This window comes from Chlamydotis macqueenii, chromosome 1 (genome assembly GCF_036417535.1).
Source record: "Chlamydotis macqueenii isolate bChlMac1 chromosome 1, bChlMac1.mat, whole genome shotgun sequence".
In the NCBI taxonomy this organism is placed as follows: Eukaryota; Metazoa; Chordata; class Aves; order Otidiformes; family Otididae; genus Chlamydotis; species Chlamydotis macqueenii.
In genome coordinates this window covers 94185268-94211796 of record NC_141556.1, presented here as the reverse complement: position 1 = coordinate 94211796, position 26529 = coordinate 94185268, and the positions used below count along the sequence as shown (strand labels likewise).

At 40.3% G+C, this 26529-nt stretch overlaps 1 protein-coding gene across 1 annotated transcript; it reads right to left on the bottom strand.

Moving 5' to 3' along the window:
- Positions 1–258: 258 nt before the first annotated feature.
- Positions 259–26192, bottom strand: ADGRG7 (adhesion G protein-coupled receptor G7). The gene is made up of 16 exons (XM_086771818.1): positions 26084–26192; positions 22326–22433; positions 17702–17833; positions 16798–16907; positions 14191–14346; positions 13582–13670; positions 13147–13265; positions 12949–13062; positions 11028–11188; positions 9075–9224; positions 7979–8091; positions 5791–6155; positions 4104–4185; positions 2945–3106; positions 1791–1947; positions 259–597 (listed from the first exon to the last, which is right to left on the bottom strand). Exons 1-16 carry the CDS (start codon positions 26190–26192, stop codon positions 373–375), a joined length of 2352 nt encoding a protein of 783 aa, XP_086627944.1. The 3' UTR covers positions 259–372.
- Between the last annotated feature and the right edge of the window lie 337 nt (positions 26193–26529).

Sequence of the window (26529 nt, the reverse complement as noted above, 5' to 3'; positions counted from 1 at the left end):
GAACTACAGTGCATAGGCTAGGTAAACATGTTCAATAACCTGAAAAACAAGAAAGGCATAAAAAGAGCAACTTCTATACATCTGTACTGTAATATAAAACTATAATAATCTCAACTCCTTTCAAAGACCTTCCTCAGGGGCATGCAGTGCAAGTAGTATCAAGAGGCTCTAGCAGTGCATTGCTGCAATTACACAGCCTTGCTAGCATGTGCTCCCACTTTTGACTTCTGGTGGTCTTGGCTGATGATCTCTTTAGAGCTACGTGCAGTTGGAGTAGTAAATGCGTCATTCAAGTCATTCAAAATACTTGTGAGATCGACATAAAACAAACCATGAAAAATGCAGGATTGTATTTCACGTATTTACAAGTTTCTAGCTCGAGTCAGGGAAGGTAGACAAGGAAATATTCTCTGAAAAAGTCTGTGTTGATCTGAAAGTTTCCTGTGAATGTTTTGCAGACTGTGATTTTGAAATGTAGTAAGTTTTTGAATGCAGATATAGAGGCACCTCTGGCACCTGGAAAATAGGAAACACTTCAGAAACTTTTTTCTTGAAGATTGGTGATCTGAAAGTGTACAGAATACAAATCTGAAGTCCCTGTAGAGTAAATGGAAGTGCAGGGTTAATATTTTGCTGATAAAACCACAAAAGATTAGTCAGTATTATTTGACTTGAAAAACAATCGCAACACAATTTTCAGTAACCACTAACAGTGATATTAATACCTTGAAATACAAGAAGTACTTTCAACAGGAAAATTATTCTGTGTAACTATGGATTTGCAACTATATCACCTCTTTTGCACATTGTAATGGATTCTGGCATGTCTCAGGATCGTATTGTTACCCTCTGATGGATAGGATGAAGGTAAGACCTGCTTGAGCATGCCATTTGGCTGGTGTGCCCTATTGGCACTCCAAGCAGACACACATGGAGAGAAGCGGGACTTCAAAACTTCTATACCTGTTCTTCTAAAGTCTCATTTCAGGGATTAACCAGGACTATCCGGGATTTAAAAAAAAATAATTAAAAGGGCTTACGGTTTGAAATAGATGTATCTTTGCTCCCTGTTCATTATTTCAGTTTTAAATCACGGGTTTGATCCATCCATCAGTTTAGTAATAATGACTTCAGAACTTTTTGCATAGAGAGTTTGCAGATCTGATCCCCACTGGTGTACAGGCCTTCACTTCCCAGTAGGTCAAACTGATAGTAAACAACTTAATATTTGGAGGTGGGGGGATTTTCACATATTTCCAGTTATCTGTTTTGTAGAAAATATTCAGTGGTGTGATAATGAAGTATCCATTAGTCCAAATACTTCATATGCCCTATATGAATATAAATCCAATAATCCAGCAGGGCTATGGGGGGAAAAGAGCGGGGCGCTTCCCTGTAGGCTTTTATCCAGGATCATTGTGAAAGGTCTCCAGCCATGAAGCTCTAGTTATTTCCCTGGGATTTTTTCCCACAGCTGATGCAGAAGTTTTTTCCTGATACTCATTCTGAGTATAATTTTATATATGATTGGGTAAAAGAGAAGCCACTCAAACAGGAAGGTCTTTTTAGTGGTGACCTTGAAATAAAATCCCACATTGATTTGCATAATGGGAAGAGTTTTGTGAGTGACAGACCAGAAGCATAGCATCCCTTTCTGAACAAAAATTCTGAATCCCTATAACTGTTTTCCAACAACTTCCCAGGATATACCAAGCTATAGAACAAATAAACCAAACATATTTTTTTTTCATTACCTCAATTATTAGTCTCAGATTTGCTGAATACTTTACCTGGGTAGCGTTCAAAATGCAGAACAGATAGCTGAAAACAGTATGTGTTTCTTCATGACTTATTAACATGAGGTAGCCTATTGTCCAGGTGATTCCAAGCACTACCACTATAGAGATAGTGGCAATCACCTTTTTCATAAATGAATCCTTTTTATGCCTAGAAATACACATAAAATGTTATTAAATCTTTCTCTATACCATTTACTGTCTTTCTGAGCTTTAAACTTTGTATTTATTCAGGGCTATATTGCAAAGATGTGTTATTCAGGTGAGTTGAGAACATACACCTCCCTACAGTTGTTTGAAGTATCCAGAAAAATCCAGAAAAAAAAAAAAACCTAACTAAGTTTATCAGAATAATCTGTGTTTGGAGTATGTAGTTTGGATGTATCTTTATTTAACAAAAAAGTGAGGTTTGCCAAGGCAACAAGAAGCCTTGAAAATTAGCATGTTAGCTATCATAAGCTTTTTAGAATGCTTATAAATTCAATGCAAATGTGCTTAATTTTCAATATAAGAATAAGCTGCCAGTGACATTTGGATATCCATTTTCCATTAAGCCTGAGGGGAGTCAGAGATAAGGTATTTTGTTTGCTCCAACTGTGAAAATTGTACATAAAAGGAATGAAGAAATGGTACAAAGTTTTGTTGAATGTATCAGTCTGTGGGATTAATAAAACTTAAAGCAATTCCCTTTTAAATAATACAATGTACACTGCCGAGCTTGTGGCACACGGCCTGTGTCAATACATGGAGTGTTGATGTAAAACTGAGCAAGTAAATCTGCTTCAAAATTGCTAGAGAACTGGCCTGATGGTCAAATGTACTGAGAAATTAATAGTTCTCATTTGGCTGGACACACCTCTATTCTCGCTTATACGGAATTGAATCGGGGAGAACCTTCATTGAAGTCAAGTCGAGTGACACTGCAACCAAAAAAAAAGGTGGGCAAAAGCCTAGAATTGCTATACACTTGAACAAAGTCTGACCCATTGCAACAATGGAATTAATTTTCTTACTGCTTTAAGTATACATTTCTTTAAAAGAAACAATTTTGTAAAAAATCTGAGTTTCTGACAAGGAAGTCTGAGCTACTGACAAGAGACCGAGGAATACATTTGCTGAAAGATCTGAGGAGTCCTCTGCAATCTCACCTTGTCAAATTCTCGTTCTTCTTCCATATCACAGAGATACTGATCTTGATGAAGATGATGATGTTGAATAGGAGTATGAGTGCTACTGGCAAGAGGAATGACCACAACATGGGTTTTTGCACACTGAAATTCTGATTTTGATCCAGGGCTGCAAGCCAGCAACTTTTAATATAAAGAGAGGCCATTTCAAAATATTTGTTAGACACATTTTTAAGAATACCAAAACAAAACGAAATAATATTCCACTTTTCATCATGAAAATCCCATAGAGCTTTCTAGGTCTTATTAACCTTTCTCCAAAAGGCAACCATTCCTTGAGAACTGAGGGCTTTCAATCCTGCCTCTCTTTCTCTAGGGAATGCAAAATGATTTATCAAACAAACTGCGTAGAGAAATACAATAAGGTGCAATTTAGCTAACCAAATAGATATCTGGCCACCATATGCAAGTTTATCTTTAGAGTATATATTATAAAGAGTAATTGGTGAGACCTAATGGACAAAGTTCAGAATGAGAACAGGGGCAACTTCAGGAGGATGGGATTATCCTGCAATAAACTTTACCTCTTTTTTTTCATTCCCAAATAATCTCAAGTTAGAAGTCAACACTCCCTAAATGCATATCACAAGATGGCCACCATGTGGAAGGAGGTTTGTGTTTACGTTTCCAAAGCAAGTCTACCTTTGCTCTGTATCATCCCCTGTCACCAAGGTACATGGTAAGCCTGATAGCCTGCTTTGGTATGCAGGCACTCAGGTGAATGCAGATACAAAAAACATAGGGTAAATAGGGATATGGTTATATTGGCCAGGAAGATTTTAAATAAATAGGGCGATTAAGTTTAGGTACTGAAGTGCAGTTATGCACTTAAATTAAGGTCTTGAATTTCAGTTAGGGTGAGAACATCTGCAGCCTCCATTTAAAGTCACAGGGGCTCTTGCGGGAGGATTCAAGGCAGATGTGGATCCAGTACCCTAAAGCCTTAGTGGGGAGAAACTGCAATTCCTTATAGTGAATGTTTAGCTTGACTGAAGAGTTTTGTTTTCTTCTAAGTACTTAGCTATACAAAGTAGTATACCAATGATAAATCTAAATTTGTATTAATAAGCCATCACAAAAGGTGTGGGAGAGCAAGTATTGTAATAATACATGCACTTACAATTCTTCCTGCCGGTAGTTTAAAGCTTTTCCTTCTCTGTAAGTAGCTCCAAGTGTTATTGCAACTACTACAGCAGGGATTCCTAATTAATAGGAGAGACATTAGCAATTTATTGTTTGGTTGCACAGGCCTACTTTATCTCCCTTCCACATAAATAGCTTCTTGTCTCCTAAAATCCACAGATTTTGAGAGCTCTGCTTCATCTCCCTTGTACTAAGCTAGGTGGGTTTTCTACAGCCTGGAGGAAAAGGCAGAACTGAGTGTTGTGAGCACTACTTTTCTGAAGGACAGCTCATGTCCGTGACTTGCTGATTTTTGCCATTAAAGGGCTTCAACACAGCTTCCAGAGACAACGCCAGTGGCGACAGTGTGAACTCCTTCCTGTGCTGTAGCCGACCCCCTCATCACAGCTGTGCAATCCTACCCCCTTGTTGGCAGTGGGAAAGTAATTTGAGAAAATTCTGCTCTAAGCACTATTACATTTCATACCAGCTTGATGCAGAGGGTAACTTTTGCCCTCCAACAAGCATGGCAGTCTAGGTTGTCTCCTCAATGCCTTTGCTTTGCTTCCTGTCTTCCATGTCTCTTGCCTACCTGTTGATCTGAGTTTAAGCAGCACATCTCATGGGAAGGAGCCTCCCACATGGGTTTTGCTCTGGGAAATAAATATGCCTCCTGAAGTCTGTTTCTCCTACAGCCCTAATAGAGATTTTCCGGACTGCCAACTATTTGCTGTATTCTCAAAGTAGGTCTGAAAAACAGTGAGTCAGAATCATGCTACTTAGGACGTGTGTAACTGGTGGCAGGACACAGTGAGGAACCTCATGCGGTGCCATCGTGTGAATATACATGGAGCATAGTAACGCACAGCCGGACAGCTTTCACTGAACATTTTCTGGCTTGCACATGCAGTCCAAATTCTAAAAGTTCTAGAGGAATTGCCTCTACCTCTACCCAAATGCAAAACATAATATTAAAACAATTAAGATCTAAAAGTGCTTGGTAGATGCCATCAGAAACAACACACCAGAGCTGAATGCACAATGCGGAAAAGGCAGGTATTCCTGTATGCTGTGGTTGAAGAGTTCATTGGAGGAGGCTGAGATTTTTACTTTACCTAGTGGGCATCTGTCTGCATTCTTCAGTCCTCTAACTAGTTCATTTGCAGCTTGCAGTATTGCTGATAATTGCTGTACTATATTAAGAATGTGCTCTTTACTTATTAATAAATAATATAGAACAAATAATGTAAGTCACTCTTTTCTTTTGAATGCATGCAAGGCTCTGGCTGAGGTAATGAGGAATCTCAGAGATACCTAAATGGAGAATTTGAGTCCATATATGCGATCAGTGTCTCTGAAAGATTTTTTAATTTAGTTGACAGAAACAGATTGTTGAGTGCCTTGATTACTGTGAAAATTTTTCCTGCACACAACAGACCTATGTTCTTGTGCCAGTGAACAAGCTATCGGTTTCAGTGTTGTATTAGGACAATGAAAACAAGCTCAGCTTATACCAGTACTGTGAGTAGTAACAGGCGATTATTTATTAAATCATGTTGTGCTAAACCAGAGAGATACCAATGATAATTGCTCTCTACCGATCTACTATCTTTACGACTCTCCCTGAATGTACTATGTACTGATACTTTGGTAAGAGTTGCCGTATAGATGACTTTAAATCTTACCCCATCCAATTAGAGACATGGTTATGAGGAAGTGTCCAGGCAGGGGCTTCATGGCTCTAAGCAGCAGTAAGTACAACTGTGCAGAATTGAGTGCTGTCCACATAAATGTTGCCAACAAAAAATAGTGCAGTAGGACAGCCACGGCCGTACACCAGGTGTCTGCAGGAGGGTCTACCACATCAGATGTGAGCAAGGTGTTACTGGCGGTATTGTAGGGAAAGTATTGCTGGTAGTAGCTGGTGGTATTGCTGCTGTGATTCCTGGCATTTTTGTTTTCAATTCCAGAGATGAAGATGATGTTAAATATTAGCATAGAGAAACAGAGACTCACTAACATCCACGTTATAGACGACTTTCGATTTTTCCTATTGGTAGGAATAAATTTAGGAGAAAGAAGTAAAGCAAAATAAGAAAAAAAAAATTTCGTCATTTCCATTGATATCAAAAGCAAGCTAGAGTATACAATCTTAAACAGAGAGAGAAAACAAAGCCATAACTTGTTTGCAGGATTCTACACTATCATTAATCTCAGTCAGCTTACCAAATCTGTTAGTTTTGTCTGATTTCCAATAGAACAGAGAATACTCATCACCTTTTAGACTGTGTCCTTTCCAACAGCAGTTGGGATGCATTTTCTTTTTTCCACTCTGCTCTTTTTAGAATCCTTTTCTTCGACATTAAGAGGTGAAATAGTGTAAGACAAGTGTTTCTAAACACTCCTCAAGGTACAAGACAATAATAAACCTCCACTTCAAAATGCTGTCTTATAAATGCATTTAAAAGGCAGAGTCTGGAAGTTCCTACAATCTTAAATACATTGACCTTAATGGAATTGCTCTAAAGCTCTATTAGTGCAAGCAGGATGAGAAACATGCATTCATCTACGATAGCTACAACTCTGTTGGCATGACTTTGCTCCTTGTTCATGGGAGAATGACACCATTAGTCATGGGCGCGTCCATCAAGGAAGTTTGCTGCATTGTATTTGAGCTAAGTCTCTCACAAAAAAAATGAAAAAACTGTAGCACAAGCAGTGTACATAACCTACATTGCTGTATAATCAGGATGCTTTGAAATCATCTCTTCACTACAGATATTTTATAAACTAGAAGGCAATAGAGTACAGAAGCTGTCAAGTAGGCAATGGAAAGCAGAGTAACATTTAAATAGGACAGCAAGAAGAGAACCTGAGGAACAACGTATATACTTCTACATGACGGCTAAAAATCTAAGTGATAAGACAGTAGCCTGAAATTACTTGCTTTAAATTAAAACATCAACTTAACAGGCATATTGGTAGCTGGCTAGAAGAAAAGTAACTGATTAGACATTGTAATACCAGGATAAGAGCATACAAGAAAATAAAAAGGAGGTTATACTGATGGTGGAATATCATTGTACATTTTTAAAGCCTAGTATTAAGTGAGAGTAATGAACTACGTGTAGCATGGATCAACATAGCAGTAATACGGCACTGGGTCTGTATTGTCAACTGCCTGGCCAGGGTAGCAACAGAGTTGTCAGTGGGGCAGTGGGGGACATGAAAGGCAACAGAAATGGCAGACTGCCTTTACCCCGTGTAGATGAGGCAAATGTCACTCTGGGACATTACCCAGAGATCAGATTTTTAGACGTGATGATGGGAGCCTGTGGTAAAATGATCAACCCTTGACTTGATCCTCAGTAGCACGCTCTGCCTGCTTTGTTATCTTCTAGCTGATGAGCTGCCCTGTTAAAGTAGTGGAAAGATTTTTCTTGCCAGTGGCCATGCCCAGTGTTTCCTATGAAAGGCTTGGCCTTTTGCCATACCAGGCTCTTCCATACTCTGGTATATCATTTATTTTCAAAGCTCGCATTTTTTTAACATCTATTTATTGGATTATAATCATCCAATGATTATAATGTATCCTCACATTAAAGGATTAACATCAACAGAAAGATTGAATTTTCATCTAGGTGAGAGTCATGGCTGTGAGATCTCCTGTCTTCACTTTAACCAGTAAGCCATGCTTACTTCCCAAGCTATGTTATGTGATTAGCTCTTTTTTTTAATATATATTATTTGCTGATCAATAATATTTCAATATGTTCACAACTCACTACTCTCCTTGTTTTCCTCAAAGTATATACAGAGCAAAATATTGTAATTTAGTGTAAAATACTTGCAGTTTTACATCTTCACTCTTACCTAGTGAATATTTGAAACAAAATGGTAATGACCAGACCAGCCACGGACAATCCAACACCAATGTAAGAAATATACTCCAAAGGCTTCGCATATTTGTATTTGATCTGAAAGGCCTAGAAAACAAATTGTATCAGTTATAAGATGAGAAGAGAAAAATTTCTTTCTAAAATTTGTGTTTCTAGTTGCACATAGAAACAAAAATGTTTTAGTAAAGTTATGACTGTTCCTAACCATTGCCAAAGTTTTCAGATCATGCAAAATAATTCTGGACCACAAAACTAGAGAAGCTTGTGGAGAACTCCAAAAAGAAACTTAACAATGTCAATCAAATGTTTAGCAAAATAGTAGATTAAGTTATTCATAGAAAAAATGCAAGGTCACACAGATTGGAAAAAGTAGCTTTAACTTTTCGTACTGATGTGCTTTCTGAATTTTGGCTTCTGAGTACAAGGTCTAAGGTAAGATGTTGTAAAGAACTACAAATCAAAACCGGTCTTTGTTTGTATAGAGAAAATAAAACAGCAAGTAAATATAAATGTATTCAGTGAAACAGAAAATACTGTTATCTGCAGAAATGGATGGGAATATAGTCATGCAATAAGGGCATGCATAAGATAAATACAGAAACAAGTAAATTTTACAAAAATGGAAATGCTGTTCTCTGAAGGCATAGTGGAAAGAAACTCTAAGATCCTGGCACTGCTGAAGTCAGTGACCACAGATGTGTGATTTTACCAAGGGAGTGTTCTGTTTAGAGAAGCTGGAACAAATACTGAAAGAATAACAAATGTCAGAGACAGACAGTCATTCCTAGTCCTGTAAATACCAGAGGGCAATATATAGAACGTAATCATTGCAGACTTAGTATGTATGGAGTGATTGCTTTTTATAAACGTATAAGCAAAGGAAGTAATTAACGCTAAGTACTTTGGGTTATTTACCTGGCACAAGGCAGTGCCACAGCTTGCCCAGATCCTGAGCTATTCTACTGTTTGTCTCAGGGCACTTGAGGCTTTAGACATACATTCATTTAGCAACCAGCTGCAGCAGTGGAGCACCCCAAACTCTTCCCATGCAAGAAAGGACAGCTCCTTACCATCAGGACAGCAAAATTAGTAGTGTGATTACACCTGCATCTCAAGAACTGGTCTCTTGCTTTGCCACAGCCAGCGGTGCTCCAGTCGTTGACAGTATAGTCCCAAAAGACACAGGCATGATCACGCAGCTGCAGTTGGGATGTGTTGTACTATGGATTGGGATTGCAAGGAGAAAAACAGTACAAAAACATAAGCAGATATGTACCAGCAAACGGTGTGTATTGACAATTATCCTCTGAAATATCTGAGATCTACTAAGGGATTTATGGAGTTTCCAGTAAACCTAATGAAGGATATCAACAACAGCCTAATTTGGCAGTTTGAACTTACTTTCTGCATTCTTTCTCAGTTAAGATTGCCAATGAAATTACTCATTTCCGTGAATTATTTGGGTAATTATGGTTCAGATGCACATTGATTAGGCACTGTACAGCTGCCAGATTAATTCTGCATAAGCCAAACAACAGCTTTGAGATATCAGTAACATAAAATTTCTGCCAACTGGAACTGAATCCACACTGTAACAGGAAGCAAACAACCATAAATGCCGTCAACCATCCCCTCTCCTCCTGCAGTACAGTGGTACTCGCGCACTCAAATGTCAAACTGTACGCAAGAGTTTTCGGACAATGTAGTTCTGCAAGGTACTGCAATTAGAACTGCTTTTTAATAAGCAGTGAGCAGCTTGAAGTGCAAATAAGTAGTGAAATCAACAATTCACAGTACTAGATTGTTCACTCAAAAATGAGGAATAAATGTAGGAGTAAAAAAATCAAGTTTGTTTCAGTGATTTCCTTAGAAATTACATGTGTTTCCCAGATCACTTAACTGATCCATGATGATGATTAGCGATCTATCATATGCTTGTGTTCAAGCTTCAAACCTTTGTTATATTGTGATATAGTACTCTGACTGGCTAGCTGGGGGAAATATGGCTCTGGCTGGCCAGCTAGGGTAATTGCTGTAGGGCTCCGCTTGGCCAGCTGGGGCAAGTGGTGTAGGGATCTGGCTGGCCAGCCGGGACAGGTAGCGTAGGGCTCTGCCTGGCTGGCTGGGGCAAATGGTGGGGCTCTGGTGAGTCGGCCAGGGCAAATGGGGCTCTGGCTGTCTGGGAAGCTGGGGCACATCAGGCAGGGCTCTGGCTGGCTGGCCGGCAAAAATAGTGCTCCGGCTGGCCAGCCAGGGTAAGTGGTGTAGGGCTCTGGCTGGCTGGCTTGCCAGGGCAAGTTTTATGTATAGCTCTGGCTGACAGGCCGGGGTAAGTGGGGTAGGGCTCCAGCTGGTCGACCTGCTTGCATGGCATAGGGCTCTGGCTCACATGCTGGGGCAAGGGATGTAGGGCTCTGACTGTCTGGCTGGGGGAAATAGAGGCTCTGGGGCAATTCAAGTAGGGCTGTGGCCTGGGGGAGGAAGTCAAAACAAACCTCTCAGTGATTTTGTCTGGAAACATGAGTTAACAGATAGTATAAAAAATGCACACCTCACCATTCATAGTGTCTTGGGCTATGCCAGTCATGTTGACCTTTTCTTGTTTTCAAAAATTATTATAGTCTTCTGGAAATAAAAATATTCCTCTAGGGACCTGGCATTTTTCATTCTCCCTTTAGGAGAAATCCACGCTAGGATAAATCCACTCTGGTGTACCTATAACTTCTTACGGAATATAGTTTTGGTTGCAACCGTCCTAGTTAGCAATACTGAGTCAGTAACATCAGGTGTTAAACACAGAAGTTGAATATTTTCTATGCCACATGATCTAAATACCCGTCATATTTCACTTATAATGTCACCTGTACATCCCACCAACTCTCTCAGCTACTTATTGCCAGAAATCAAAGCTGTATGCCAACAAAACCCTCTCTGCTTGTCTCTCCCTAAAGTCCTGAAGAAAGGTAGTAAGGCACGGGCAACCTCTAGTCAAACTGAACGTGACATTTCTTACGGAGGCTTACCTTGGGACTGAAGGCTATTTCAACACCACTAGTTGTCCCACCATCAATGTTGCCAGAGACAATTTGTTTTGAGAAACTACTGCGACTCTTGTAAATCCTTGACTGGAAGAGTTTGTCATTTTGATACAGTACAAAGCCAGCTCTTCCATTGTGTGATGAACCTTTGCAAAGCAAACAGAAAAGTTGGTATGGATATCAGATATCAGAGAAGCTAGTGCCTTTGAAGAAGCCTACACTATGCTGCTTCACAGATGCACTATTTACAGCAGATTTTTGTTTAGATATTTATTTAGAACCCATTTAAGAAGTAGATAAGAGATTCTCTTCCCATGAATCTTGAAAGAGTCATCTTCAATTTTTGCTGAGGTGGAGTGTGAAAATTACCCTTCTCTTAATGTAATTTCTGGAGGAAAATACTGGTAATGAGAAAAATAATATTCTAAATCCTGATATATACACACACTCTAAATGATCAGGCTTTTAATAACACTAAATAAGAAATAGCAACACCAGCGTCATTTACAGTTAGTAGGAAGTCAGAGAATAAAAGAGGTTGGCTGGACTTTTGCCTTCAGATCCAACTTTTGGACTCTGGGGTTTTTTTTTTGCATTCTTCTACCAAACTAGAGAGATTTTATCTAAGTTATTTAAATCACTAGTCTTAATTATTGCTTAAGTGAGGAAGCAAAAATCTTGGTTTATATAATGGATTTTGTTGTTGATATTGTACTTTTTATTTAAGAACAAGAGAGACTGATTTGATCTCTCTCTGATTTGATCATCAAGACAGACTAATATAACTTTATATCTGCAAAATGCCACAATTGTGCATTTAATATTGAAGAAATCTCTTTTTTGTCTTTTTTTTTTTTTTAAGACAAGCTGTGCATTCAATCTGCCTTTCTTGGGGGAAGTGTTATGATATACAGGCATTATGAGAAAGACTTTAATTACATGATCAGACTATTTTTCAACAGGATTGTTGTCTGAAACAGTGAGCAGAAAGGCTAGTGACCCGTTAATAAGTTATACAGTGTTTGTTTTATCCTCACTGCTGGGTGTGTGGGGCTACCTGATTTATCTCTTCGAGTCTTTTCTAACCCTGGTGAGATGACTGAATTATTTCTTTCCCTGTGGGCTTGTATACAAACAATGTTCAGCAATACGATGTCTAAGTGCTCCACAAGCTTAACCTTTGTTATGCTCTTGTGCTATCATGTCTTGATGTTACTGTTACTGTACAGAGAGACTGAAGACAAGTCTACTGGTTTCAGGTGTCCAGTCTAAGAGTCTTGCGATTTTTAGCATGTCATATAAATGCACATATTCAAAGCTCAGCTCCTCCACACCCTCCAGTTTATGCAGCAAATGAAGCAGAGAACGATAAGCTTTTTCTTTTTTTTTTTCCCTATGTTACACCAATTTATCCTTCAAGCCCTGCAAAGTGTATATAATGGACATCTGGAAAAATCCCACGTGACCATGCCATTAAAGACTATCCCGATATGTCAGTGTGCTGACCTGCTACACCTGGCAGTAGTAGCAATTTTAGTTGGAATGGTTGATGTCTTTGGACGTCAGGCAAGGTACATATGCACTAGCTCTTGGATCTCGATGTCTGTAGAGGTATGGTCAAAGATTCATTACATTGTCAATTTTAGAAAACAAAACAAATGAAAAATTACCAAACACCAAAAGTATTATGGCCATTACATGTACATGTGCCTTAATCTATAAATAAGATTATCCAGCTCGTTTGACATGTGAATTTCTTGTACCACAGTATAGCATCAGTAGGCATAAAAAACCAACATGTAATTGTTTATGTTGGCTAAGGGGCTTTTTTTCCAAAGAAGATTTTTAGTGAATAGTGAATTCAAAATTTTCCCAGGCACAGTTTTCAGTAGGAGAAATAACTTACTGTTGTTTGTAATGTTGAGCAGTATCTGAACTTCAGTACTGAGGTCACTAATAAGCCCAGGGACATTTTGCTCGACTTCTAGTTTTGTTGACTGATAATATCCAAGTGTTGTATCTGCAAAAATTAGCAGTGGATGCATTAGGATTTATGGTATGTGCTGCCTTGTCCAAGTAAATCCAATAACACACACAGACTTGCCTCTCTGTGCCGAAAACAGAATCGTGGAGGAGCTTAATTTCAGTGGAGCAGACTGGATTGCAACGTTGGGCTGAGAGATGTTGCCAGTCAAAGAAAATTCCTCCATTGTTTTTGTAAGGCTGCATTGAAATAATGAGTGTGATAAAAGTTACCATTATTTGTTAATATATAGTTATAGGTTCAGTTTCTGAGATTCCTCTCTGATTTGGTTCTCCAGCGGAAAAAGTTCCACATTCCCTATCCTCATCCTTTCTCCAAAGCAGAAAAATCTAGCCAAAATTGTTCCTGTTGGTGTAAATCTACTGAATCAATGAAATTGTATATTGGAGTTGGGCACTAAAAATGCTTTGACTCATCCATGAACCACTTTCATCCTGAAACAGAAGGGGAAATGCCATTTACTAAATCTAAAAAAATGGCAAAAGCTGAAGTTACCTTGTTGTAATATTGACAAGATTGTAGTTGAATTCTGTTTCATTGGCATCCATGAGTTGACTCACTGTAGTCATTACTGCCAGAGATGCCTGAGACAAGCAGAAAAAAAGGCAATATTCAAATGCAATTGAAATAAATCACTCTGTATGCTACATAATGGATGTAAGTAAGAACACTTAATAAGCATTGCTTGAAAGTACACACAACAGAGTAAACAAAGTACAGAATGCCTTTAAAGAGAACACAAGCTTTGCACCAATATGTTCATAAATACCACACTTTTATTAATTTAGACAGTAAGGATTAAATTATTAACTTAAACATCAAATGGTGCTCATATTAGAATTTTGCATATATGCAAGTCTAAACAGCTGATGAGAAACAAATTTACACTCAGCCCTGAGAACTGACTCAGCAGTGGTTCCACAAGTATGCACTCAAGGCTGCTTAAATAACTCTGCTAAATGTCAAAATGAATGCATTTGGTTGGGGTGTTATGTACAGTTAAGAGGAAGGGGAGTGTTCCTTCTGGTGGAAGGGAAGGGGGGCAGAATTTATATCTGAAATACTAAGCCACGTAAGTCTTATTTTACTCTTAATATGTCTCACCCGAGAGTCTTCTGAAACATTTGGCTTTTTCAGAATCTGCACCGCGATGTTTGCAGCAGCAGAGATGTTCTGTGTGGTCAGTTGGTCTGGCATGGAAGTGAGGATTTGAGTGTTAGTTGCAATAGCTGAAACATTGCTGGAGTCCGCAGTTTCAACCTGTTAGGAAAATGCCATTCAACAAAAAAGAAAAGGAGAAAAGGAAAGAGAGTCACCACTTTTATAACATTCTCACATAAAATCAAATATACAAGTAGTTGGTGGTCTAAATTGTTTCTGTTCATGTCAAGCACCTGGCATTTATAAATTCTCCCTAGGGGATGATTTCATGGGTTCATGCAGTAGCTTGGGTTGGAAAGGAGCCCTGAAGGTCCCCTAGCGCAGCAGGACTGGCCAAGACCAGGCTGCTCAGGAGCTTACTTTGAATATCCACAACCTCCCTCAGAAACCTGCTTGTATTTGAGAGTCTCAAGGGGAAAAATTTTCTCTTATCTAACTGGAATTTCCCATGTTGCCACTTGTCTCCATGGCAGCTCATCCTAAACCTGTGCACCTCGAAGAAGAGCCTGGCCTCATCATTCTCCACACCTTGCTGTGAAGTAGCTGTAGGCAGCAGCAAGACCTCCCATTTGTCTTGAGGTCGTTGAGCTTCTGAGTCTATAAACTGCTCTACATCTTTCACTATTCCTTAAGTAACCAGAATGGGATTTTTTGAAAAGCTGTCAGAGGAAATTGAGAAATGTCATCCGGAATAATTGTGCTTCCCAACACAGTGCTCATAGCCTGCACAGGGAATATTATCCTCACTTCAGTACCTTGTATATAGTGTCAGCTTGGAATACACGTAGAAAAAAACCAAACTAATCTAATCTGGTGCTGAATATACTAATAAGAATTACTAGAAGCACTGGTTGGGTCCCATTTGAGTCAGTTAGCACTTAATGGGTAAAGCGTAAATCTCTATAGTATCTTAAGAGTCTAAACACAAAAAAAAAAAAAAGATGAGGCTTTAGCCATATGTTATATGAAGGTATAGTTCGGTAACCATAAGACTTAAAAGAGATGGAAAATCTGCTAATCATCAGAAGAATTTCATTTGTAGGCTATGGAGACCAACTAAACAGCGTATCAAGTCATCCCTTTTCTGATCCAGTCAATAAATAGCTTAAATGAATAGTTTAAATAACTGAATTGTTCTTAAAATTATTGATGTTGGGAAGATATCAAAATCAAGATTAATTCAATCATGCAGCTTTGAAGTTTTCATAAAGCTTAGAATGGTAGGAAAGAAAGGTGAATGTGTTGCATAGGGAGGAAGGAAAATTGCATTTATAATTACTGGAAGTGATATTATTTAACTTGAAAACATCTGCATATGCACCATGACCAAACAGTACATTGTGAAGGCCTACTTTCACTATTCTTCTGATTTTTAGCATGACCTTGTACTCAAGGTTAATATTTTTATTTAGAAGGAATAAAATTCTTTTAAACGTGGGCTCAGGGTCACTAGCGTGAACAACCTCCTCCTCCCATTTCCTAGAGTTCCCCTTTGCACCCCGAGGTGCCCTGGGCTCACTAGATGGCAGCACGACGTCACGACTCGTCACAAACCCCCCAGTTACCAGCGGCAGCAGAATAGCCTTAATGTTGTAAACTTGTGTTGTATCTTATTCACATTAGAAAAAAGCTACTATTATCTATTACTTTAGAGAAGATTTGCCATTTGAACCATTTAGTGAAGGCTGTGTACAGGGAAAACACAACATTGAGCTCAAGGGTTTCCTGTGGGAGAATCTGTGAAGGGGAAGCTTTGGGTTGAAGGTATGGTACTCAAGCAAATCTGCGTGATGAAAGAGACTTCTCGTATTTAAAGGAACTGTACCTGGGTTCCTTTTTTCTTTGTTTTTGTTTTGTTTTGTTTTTTCCCAGGTGAGAGTAGTGATAAGGAAACAAAGCGCAGAAGCAGAAGAGAAGGAGTCACTGTAACATGCTTAGTCGTGTTTGGCTCTCCGTGTTTTGTAGATATGGAAGAGCCAAGCCTTAAAGCAAGGCTTAGGTGTTTACAGATTTTATCAGGAAGATTTTGTCATTCATACAAGAGAGTTTGAATTTGAATTCTTGAGGGACAGCTGTGTTTCGTCCATGTTCAGCTGATCACAGGACTGAATGGAAAGGCTTTGCTCTTAATCCTTCCTAACGTGTCAGTGTCGGCATCACTTTGTTCCCTCGTGCCAGTCTTCAAATCCCTTCCACTTTCTCGATGATTTGGTATCCTGGGTCAGCATCACCTCCATTCAGAGGTGTTTGCTGGGAACTGGGAATCTGACTGAGGAAATTACGGGCCAGTTAAGAAATAAGAAATGAGATACTGTGTTCAGGCAAAACCAAGCAAAATAAAATAATCACCATTGGAAATTAGGGCCATTTGCAAAGCAGGGACATGCCAAGAATGCCACTGAAAAAGGCTTTTTTTTTTTTTTTTTTTTCTGGAATGTTTTAAGAAATGTAACACACATATATTTCCTGCTTTAATTCCTATCAGACTGCTTTTTTTTCTTGGGATGATATAGAATCTCAGACACACTTTAAATAGTAATGTAAGATTACCTGTAATGCTAGGGAATCCAGATTTTCATTACAATTCAGAATTTGGGGGAGTTTTAAAATAGGAGTTCTCCCTTCTCTTGAGCACAGACGGATTGCTATTGAAGCGTTAGCTGTAATTTTGTAAAAGCAGAAATATGCATTTAGTACGTAAGCACTCACTCACATGCACATGACCTCACTGGGAATTAAAACTGTACTGTGGGTGTGACACCCTATCCAGTGTTATTTTCTGTTTGCTTGTAAAACATTTGTCTTTCAGTGTTACAAGTTACCATCAATTATTTAACTAGTTATTGTTCTTTTCAGAAAATGTGTTTTATACTTGTATACACAATCTTGTCAGCATGGCTGACGTTATTCATGCCAAATTCAGCTAAGTTTAGTTATGCTAGAGCTGCGGAAACACATCTCTTCAACGAGAGGCACGGACATCAGCACTGAGGTATCAGAAAGACTTTTTATTGTGTCCTGAAAAACATAGTTTATATGTTGTGAAAGAAATGCAAAGGGCACGTGGAGCAGCCGCACAACACTTACTCCTCTGCAAGATCCCTGAAAGCTGGGACAGTTCATGGAACCACAGCTGATGGAAAGCATCCTGAATCCTAATGCTAAATAACAGGATATAAATAAATTATTTTTCTGTCAAAAGGCTGTTCAGGAGCAGATGTTAACTGACTCTCAGCCCAGCCTCAGACAGGCATGGATAAGACTCAGCGTGTGTACCTTAAATTCTCTGCATTTTGGGTAGAAAGCTGTGTGGAAAGGCTTGCGCTCCTTCTGCCTGAGCTACGCTGTTCTGGCTTCAGACACTGACCTCTCATCTGGTCTAATAATCCAACATCTTTTCATAAACCTTACATTTACTTTTGGGAAGCAGAAGTGAAAGGAAAGAAACACATACCGTTCACAGTATCAGGTTCACATTTTTCTTTGGAGTTGCCATATTTACCCACTATAATCCGTTCAAAAGTAAGGTTTTTTATAACACTTTCAGAAATGTTCACTGTGGAAGTACTGGCTGCACAGAAATTAACTGCACAGAAGGAAAAAAAACAAACATATATTCAGATCAAATATTTTTCAGTACAAGGACCAATTTTCAAAAATCAAACAGTATTGAGACAATAGAAGCTCTTTGAATCTTTTACCCTGAAGGAAATAAAAGCAGTTGGATAAATTTTGTCTAAACCCAAGCTGCTGAGCTGCTAACAGTGATATTTATGAAGTTACTGAAACCCTAAAATCCCATACTTTTTGCCATGACTCCTATTTTTACTGCCTTGCTCCTAGAAAATTTGTAAAAGATTATAAACTTCACTTCCAGAGTCTTGTTACCCACGCAGAAATCAGACTTGGTAACCTGATGTCACAGAATACAGCAGGAGGCAAAAATACGCATTTGTTCCAAATGGGCTTTGGACAATCAATGGGAGACAGTCCTTGGTGACTCTGAACCATGATGGGTCGGATGCGGCTTCTGGTGCAGGAAGTCACTGCCCCACTGCCTACTGGAACAGGGCAGGGTGGCCACCTCAAACCCCACGCCTTGCCCAGTATCCTGACACTGGCTATGTCTAAAGGCAGGATGATGAGCCCAGTGGACCTGTGGCCTGACCCAGTGTGGCAGCCTATTGCATTCTCATGTTATGCCATACCGCTATAACTTAACACAAATTTACCTTGCAATGCTGCAAACACTTGAAAAAAACAATGCAGCTCACAGGCACAAAATTTTTGCGTGGTCTTAGGACTTGCAACATCCTGGGTTTGCTAACTTTTGCTAATTCAGACAACATTTCAGCTGACTGTATCCCATTAGCAGGACTAAGTCAAGGAAGCATACTTATGGTTGGGACATGAAGGAGAGTCGGGAGACCTGGGGTGTTCTCCGTGTTCTGGCATGAGCTTCCTTGCCATGTCATGTAACTTTCTGTGGGTCTTGTTTTCCCATGACACAATGATACTTTCCTTCTATAGAAATGGCTATGAATAAATAAGGACACGTTTCTGCAAAGATTAGGTCTGCCTTATAGCACCGTACCTGAACTTCGCTTGCCAGGAGGTGATTAGTAGGGCGAGGTGTCTCAAAAATGTGAGGTGGCAGGAACCTCTGGAGAGCATTTAGGCCAAACAGAGGCTCCACATCCTCACTGGGAAACATATTTCAGTGACATACTACCTTTCTAACCAAAACATTTCTCTTCATGCTCAATCTCAGCCTCTCAAACTGCAGTTTATGACAGCTGCCCCTTGCTTTACCTTCTGGTGCTACTGAGAAGAGCTGGGATTCAATGGTCTTCACAACTCCCACAGTTTGCTGGAGGCTGCTATTAGCTCTGCCCTCAGCCTCCTCTGCATCACACTGAAGGAGCCCAGCTCCCTCAAATGCTCCCTGGAGGCCATCTGCCCTAGGCCACTGACCATCCTCACCTCATCCTGTTGGACCCTCTCCAGTTTCTCCAAGCCTTTTTAGCCTGGCCTGCAGGAGGCAAAACTGAGTACATATTTCCCTCAATGCCAGGAAAGGGCGGGTAGTAGTGTCCATCAACCTGTCTCCCTCCACATAGCACAGCTGCTCTGCCTTGTTTACAATGAACACACTCTGTTGACTCATATTGCTCATATTGAACTTGGCATCCACCATCACTCCCAGGTACTTTCCAGCAGGACTGCTCCTCAGCCAGCAAGTTCCTGGTCTGTACCAGTGTTGCTGGCACAGAGATCAGCACTTGCCCTTCTTGGACGCTGTGAGGTTTCTGTTGACATGATCCTCAGGTTTCTCAAGGTTCTTCTGCATTGAAGCTCTGCCATTAGCTGTGTCAACAGTACCACTGCCCTGCCACAAGTTTAGTATTGTTTGCAGATTTGCTGAGAGGGCACGCTGTGCTGTCATTCTGGTCTTTGATGAAGACGTTACATTATTCTGGCCCTAGCATCAACCAGTAGGTTACTCTTACAATACTCCAATCAAGTCACAGATCACTACCCTTTGAGCTTGGCTGTTGAGTTAGTTTTCAACCCAGCTAACGGTTCATTCACCCAACTTGTACATTTTCATGTACCAAACAAGAATGCTGAGGGAGATGGGGTCAAAGGCATCTCTAAAATCAAGGTATATTATATATGTTGCTTTTCTGTTGCCTACACAGCCAGTTACTTCATACAGAAGGCAGTCAGGTTAGTCAGATGTTATTTGCCCTTTGTAAATCCATGCTTTTCCTCATTATCTTCTTATTTCACCTACATGGAAATAGACTCCCAGAGGATGTGCTCCGTAATACCTCTTGGGCTTAAGGTAAGCCTCACTGGCTTATGGTTCCCCAAGTCCTCCTTCTTGCTTTTCTTAAAGGTAGGCATATTCTTGGCCTTTTTTCAGTTCTCTGTGGCCTCTCTTGATCACCATAGGTGACAGATAGCAGCCCCACAGTGACATCGGCCAAGTTGTTCAGCATCTTGAATGAATTCTATCTAGATCCATGGATTTGAATACTTTTGTGGTGATTCTGCCTTCCTTCTAATAGGTAAAAGCCAAGAATAAGTTGCTCCATTCATGCACGTACACATATGCATTCATACATGAGTACCTATACAGGCTTTTAAAATCTTTCTAGTTATTCAAGCCTTGATCTGAAATTGTTTGGGGCTGGTTTATATACATATGTATACTACTTCATTTTGGACTTACAAAAGAGAGTCCACCAGAAATACAATTGTTTAGTGCTTTTTCCCCACTGGTGCAAATCTCAAATTATTCCAAATATTCAATAAAATCGCTCCACAATTTTTGAAAAAAAAAACCGAACAAACCACAAGTAGGAAGAAAACTAAGCCCTTTGTCATGACCTATGAAGGAAAGTAACCATGACGTAATGTACAAAAGGAATGAAATAGGAGTCAACTGGAAATTTTCCATCACCATTGGAACAAAAGTAATTGGTTTACAAAAGTTATCTACCCTATATGCCTTGATCTCTCCTGCTGGCAATAAACCAGATCACCTCCTCTGTACCCCCAACACCCAACTGCACTTTCTTACAGCTTCTTTACCACCTTTAGCCCTATATTCCCACATTCTTTATGCCCCATCTTGCCTCAGCCCCTCACCCCCTCTGTGTCCTATGTCCACCTTTAGATTCCCAGTAGATGAAATATACATCTTTATTTTGTTAGCTGAGAGGAGACAAATATCGTGGGTGGTTTAGAGCTGTGCGTCTTAGTGGCTAGACTGGATTGACTGGCCATGTGGCCCCCCACCTCCTCCCTGCTGGCATTAGTCTCCTTGCTTTTTTCTCAGTGAAGCATTTACAGGGTTGGTCTGCTGTACCCAACTAGTGATACGTGCCAAACTCACAGGATCTTAAGACCTTTAAGACCTGTAACCACCTAGCAAATTTAGTTGAAACTGGTCAGCCAAGAAGGTGGAACAACAGACAGATGGGCAATATAAATGTTCTTGAGGAATATAGAGTAACATTCAGATTTTGTGAATGCAATAATGTTTGTTATTATTTCAAGTTAATGATGCCTTTCCATGCATTCTTACCTCATGTATTTTAATAACTACAGTTATTAAAATCTGTTCTTTAAGGCAATTCACAGCAAATCAAATAAAGAATACCAGATGAGTGAATATAGGAATTACAGAGTCATCAAAATGGTTTGTTTCCAATGCTGAAATCCCAGCCGCGATTATTTTATTTAAGGCAACTTCTCTGAAACATTTTGCCCAAATGTTCCAATCCATCATGAACCCATCCAATCTGTCATTATCTGTTGGATGTGCTACCCATCCTGTTGTAAGGGAAATTACATGGGAGACCTGAAGTTTCCATCTACCTAGCAGTCTTCACCAATAATATTTTCCTGGATAAACTGCAGATCTTTTGACATCCTTCTGACCAAACAAGTGAGTTCATTTGACAAAGGCGCAGCTGACACATGACAGTGTACCCATGTGTCACACTGGCCACAGCGTGAGTTGTTGGCTTGGGAATCGTTAGCTGGGGATCCTACTAGTTCTGGAGATACTGCAGCTCAGTGAGCCAAGACCCTCCTGGCATCATCTTGGAGCATCCACTCTAGTTATGGCAGCACAGAGATGCCGTGCTGCAGCAGAGGGGGCTCAGATGTGAGTCAGCCAGCCCAGTGCTATGCCAGGTGTATGAAATTTAACTCATCCAAAATCAATGCCAGTAGCAGCAGGAGCTGAGGACAGGCATTGTCCTGCAGGGTGATGAGCTGGATGGTGTCCCTTAAACACTGGCAGATCCACACACGGCAATACTGGCCACTGAGGTCTGAACCAGATATTAAAGTCACTGTGATCTTCAAACAGAGGAATTCAAACAAAGGCCAAACTGGCTGGAAACAGGCCACAGACAGTTGAAACCTGTAATGTCTTCCCCAGATATATTACTCATTTGAAAGAGCAACAGAAGTGGGTGAAGGATACAGCCTCACCTGGGGCCTCTCAAAGTAGAAGAGTTCCCAGAAATTATGCCAGCTGCCCATGCTGCCTGGCTTACCTATCTCACAGAGAGATCCCACCCACTCTTCTGGGCACATGCAGGCTCCGGCTTGACAGATGCCACCGTTGAGGCAGAAGCATGGAGGTACCACGGATTCTGTAGTGTCTGTGTAAATAAAGAATCAAGAGAGAGGGAGAGATATTCATTAATACATACATATGTAAAACACTTATATATCTAATTTTGTAAAGGAAAGAAACAAGCATTATTTATTTGAAGCTTCAATGAAAAAATATTCAACTGAAAATATATATGTGACCCACAATCTTGCCCATGTACTCAGTCACTGGTCCCTTCTTGCCCCTAAAACCAATGGCATGAATGTGGGGTCAGAGCTTTCAGATATGAATTTGTGTTCCCACAATGATGTAGGTGGAAACAGTTTTGCGCAGCTGCTGGACGAGCAGGAGTGATGGGTGGGCCTCCAGGCTGCTGAAAGCTCAAGCTGTTGAAGCTGTGAAAAGCCCAAATTACTTCTGCAGGATTTCACAGGAGCAAGAAGGCAAAACAGGGCCCCAGATGCTGAGGGACCCGGAATGGTAAGAAGGACATGGATAGTCACATGTCCAAAAACCAGCTAGAGATGCTCTGATTTAAGACAGACTTTATAGGATAAAGCAGGTAAAAACCCATGCCATAGCCCCCATCCACGCTCCAGGACAGGTGCCGATTTTTATTTTGTCTTCTAGCAAAAATAGTGGGTTTTGTTCAAAGTAGTTGTTGCACAGGCTGCCACAGCTCTAGGAAACAAAAAAGCACAGTATGCAACAGCAGAGAAATTGCATCTCTTAGAAATTTCTGAATATACCATGGTATTTGCTGTGTTCAGCAAGCTTTGAAAATGTTAAGGTTTCTTAAGAAAAAGACTGGCACATCTTGAATGGCTAAGGGGTATTCTGCAGCAGAAATTGCAGCAGGGAAGGGGTTGATGTGCCTCAGGCTCTGAAAGATGGGTCCAAGACCTCAAGGATGTCTGCGGACCAAGGCTTCCTCACAGTCAATCTCACCCAGTCCATAAGTGAAGGATGAACTGGAGATCCCTTCACATAAGGTTCATGGTGGAAATTGTGCACCTGTGCGCTGGGTGCAGTGTATGCCTTGAAATAATGCAGAAAACTGGAGCTGAGAAATGCCATTTGATCTGGCATTTTAGTGCCTGTGTTTTGAGACGCTGACAAATAGAGTAAAGCCAGAAAATTAAAAAATAAACAATGCTGTCAGGAACACGTGCTATTGTATATTTCTAATGTTCTCACTGAACTAAAAAGATTGCCTAACTTCTTACTCTTTAATGGGTTTCATAAAACTGGAAGATTATTGCGAACTATAGAGGATGTGCCACGTGGCGGGGGTAATTCTGTTCTTGGCACGCATCGCTTGGCTTTTGCTCATGTTGTTGCTATTTAGCATTTGTGTTTCGGGCTGCCTCAGCTACATTACAGCCAGATGCCTATGATGATAGTGGAATAACATCTATGTGTCTCTAGGTAATGTCTCTGCTAGCCATCAGCTTTTCAAAACACGTTGTCTCTCCACTGGAAATCTTACAAAAAGGAAAGGAAAAACTCCTCCAGCAATTGGGATCTGGGTGGCCCAAGTGAAGCAGCTGTGGAGAACATCTATATGTGGGGGAGCTGGGTGCCTGGTTGCCAGCTGTGCGACAGTGCCAGCTGTTGCCCCACTGCCCAGTAGCACTGGCTTACCTGCCAGCCACATGCATGTGGCGCATGGGGCTATGGGGCAGGGGAGTGACACTGGGGCTCAGCTGCTTGCTTTGGACTGGGAGCTTGGGAACACAGAAAATACCGGGGAACCTGCAGCACGGCTCCAAGCTTCTGTCTTGCTTGGTGAATGCATGCATCCCAAAGCACCCTGGCAGAAGGTGACACAGCAGGGTAATCTGGCACAGAGGATCCCGAAACCAGGGAGGGAGCGGCACTGCCCTGCAAGTGCGCTGACACGGGACTGCGTGCTGAGGAGCAGGGCAGGGGAGCGGCTGGGGCAGCCGCAGGTGGGAGCAGTGGTGGCGAAAAGAAGAAAGCTGTGGGGTAAAAAGTCCAGCATTTAGCCTGGAGGTGCAGACACAGCTGCCATGCAGCCTGTGCAGCAAAGAGCAAGTGCCAGCAAACTGTGTCAGCCTTACCTTTGCCTTGCCCAAAGGAGTCCCCCCCCCGACAACAACATGACACTTGCGAAGACTATTTAGTGCTTCCCAGTAACCTTTCTTAGCCTCCTGTTTAAGGTCTCATGTACCATTGTAAAGCGTTTGGTTGGGGTTTTCTTCAGAGGGAAATCTGTGTCTTTCACAAATATGAATTCCTGAGCTGACTAAGGCAGTGATGTCTACCCCACACGCAGTAAAACTCATCAGGCTCCAGTAATTGTGGCATTGGCTTAAAATCACGAGGTCCTTCTGGTTTTATTTTAATACTCAGAAAACATCTTATTTTTATTGTCTTTGGCTTTTAAGTTTTGCAGACATTAATCATCTCAAGAATTGCATTGATTTTGACTGTCTATATTTTTAAACTAAAACGAAAAATTCTTACATACTGCTATGTCATCATGAACTGTTGGGATTTTTTTTAATCAAACATCATGGGAACTATTAAGGCTAATACTTGTGGTTAAAGTTTGAGTGAAGAAGAAACAGTACCACTATGCACAACAAGCAATGCATCAGATGGGCATGGAGGTATTCTCCATCCCCAGAGCAGCTGCAGTTTAAATCCAGTTCCTAGCAGCTCATTCGCCTGCAGTTGTGTAAATCCTAGGCATAAGCAGAGGTATCCCCAAGTTGCACTGAGAGTTAACTCCCATCTCATCTGAGATTAGCTCCATCAAGTCAAACACAGTGCTGTACTGGGCATATACTTATATTTGCAAAGGTAGATTATTACTGACGTATGTTAAATAAATGCTGTTTACTTATATGCCACTTCTTGGGCTTGGGTATGTTCCCTCCCTACAACTGATAAATTTCTTGAAGTAAATGTAAGATAACGTATCCTCATATGAGCTTTTCCCCAGGCTTCTTGGTCTCCAGTCATATCCGATTCCCTGCTGGACAAGCAGCCAGGAGTATCTGATTCTTTCTGTGAATTCTGAATATAGGTCCATGCATACTTTTCTATCATGTCTGTATAGTGAGTATTTTGCTGAGAGGAAGCTGACCAGTTTTCTGCTTCAAGTTTGCACACAGAAGTGTCTTACAAGGGTGCATTGACCTGATTTTCAGGTGTAGAATATGCAAATCAATTATTTTAACTTTTTTTTTTCTTTAATGCACGTTGTAATGAAAACATGAACAGGTGCTACACAGCATGTTTTGCTTAAATGGGTACAAATATATAAACATATGTAAAGCTAAGTATTTCCTCTTTAAAACATAATTTACTAGACTAGCTAGAGGTTTATTTTTGTCTATTGACAAATAAATCAGATTTCTACTGGAAAAGTGAGAAAATTTCAAGACATTTCTCAAAGCTCTATCCAAGGAATCATGTAGGGTGTAAACATGTTACAAGGAAAATACTCCAGAGATTGTTGGCCGTCCTGTTCTGTTTTACAGTAGAATGCAAAGTTTAGGGTACTTCTTTAAACATCGGTGTAAGAAGAAAAATGTTCCCGCCTAAGAAGCATACAGCATGGATGTAATGATTTTTATCAGCAATCATGTTTAAATACTGAAGAAAAGGAAAAAGAACTCAAAGAACTCAAATAGAGCTCACATGGGGTAGAATTATATTTCTTACCTGTTTTAAACCTGAGGACAAGCTGCCAAATACACAGCGCCAAAAGGGTCACAGTCACTACACAACAGGTAATTCCAACCAATATTCTATCCCACTGGAGTGAAGACATGTTGTGGGGCAGGCTATCTGCTCTGCTATAAAATGGTATTATGCATTCATAACCTTGTGATGGATAAACCATTAACTACTTGTCTACTGCTAAAACTTTAACCTTTTCTGTTCCACTTAGGGAAAACAAAAAAGTTTCAGTGGAGAAGTAGCACACCATTATTTCTACCATTTTCCACCCAATAAAACTTTTGACTTATCAAGGCATTAAATGTCATGTCTTCTGCTTGTTATAGGAAAATATCCCAGCTCAGACACTCAGCTACATTTATACTGATAAGGACTAGACCTATTATTTGAGTGCACAGCACGGCTCAGAGCCGTGCCAGTGAACCTCT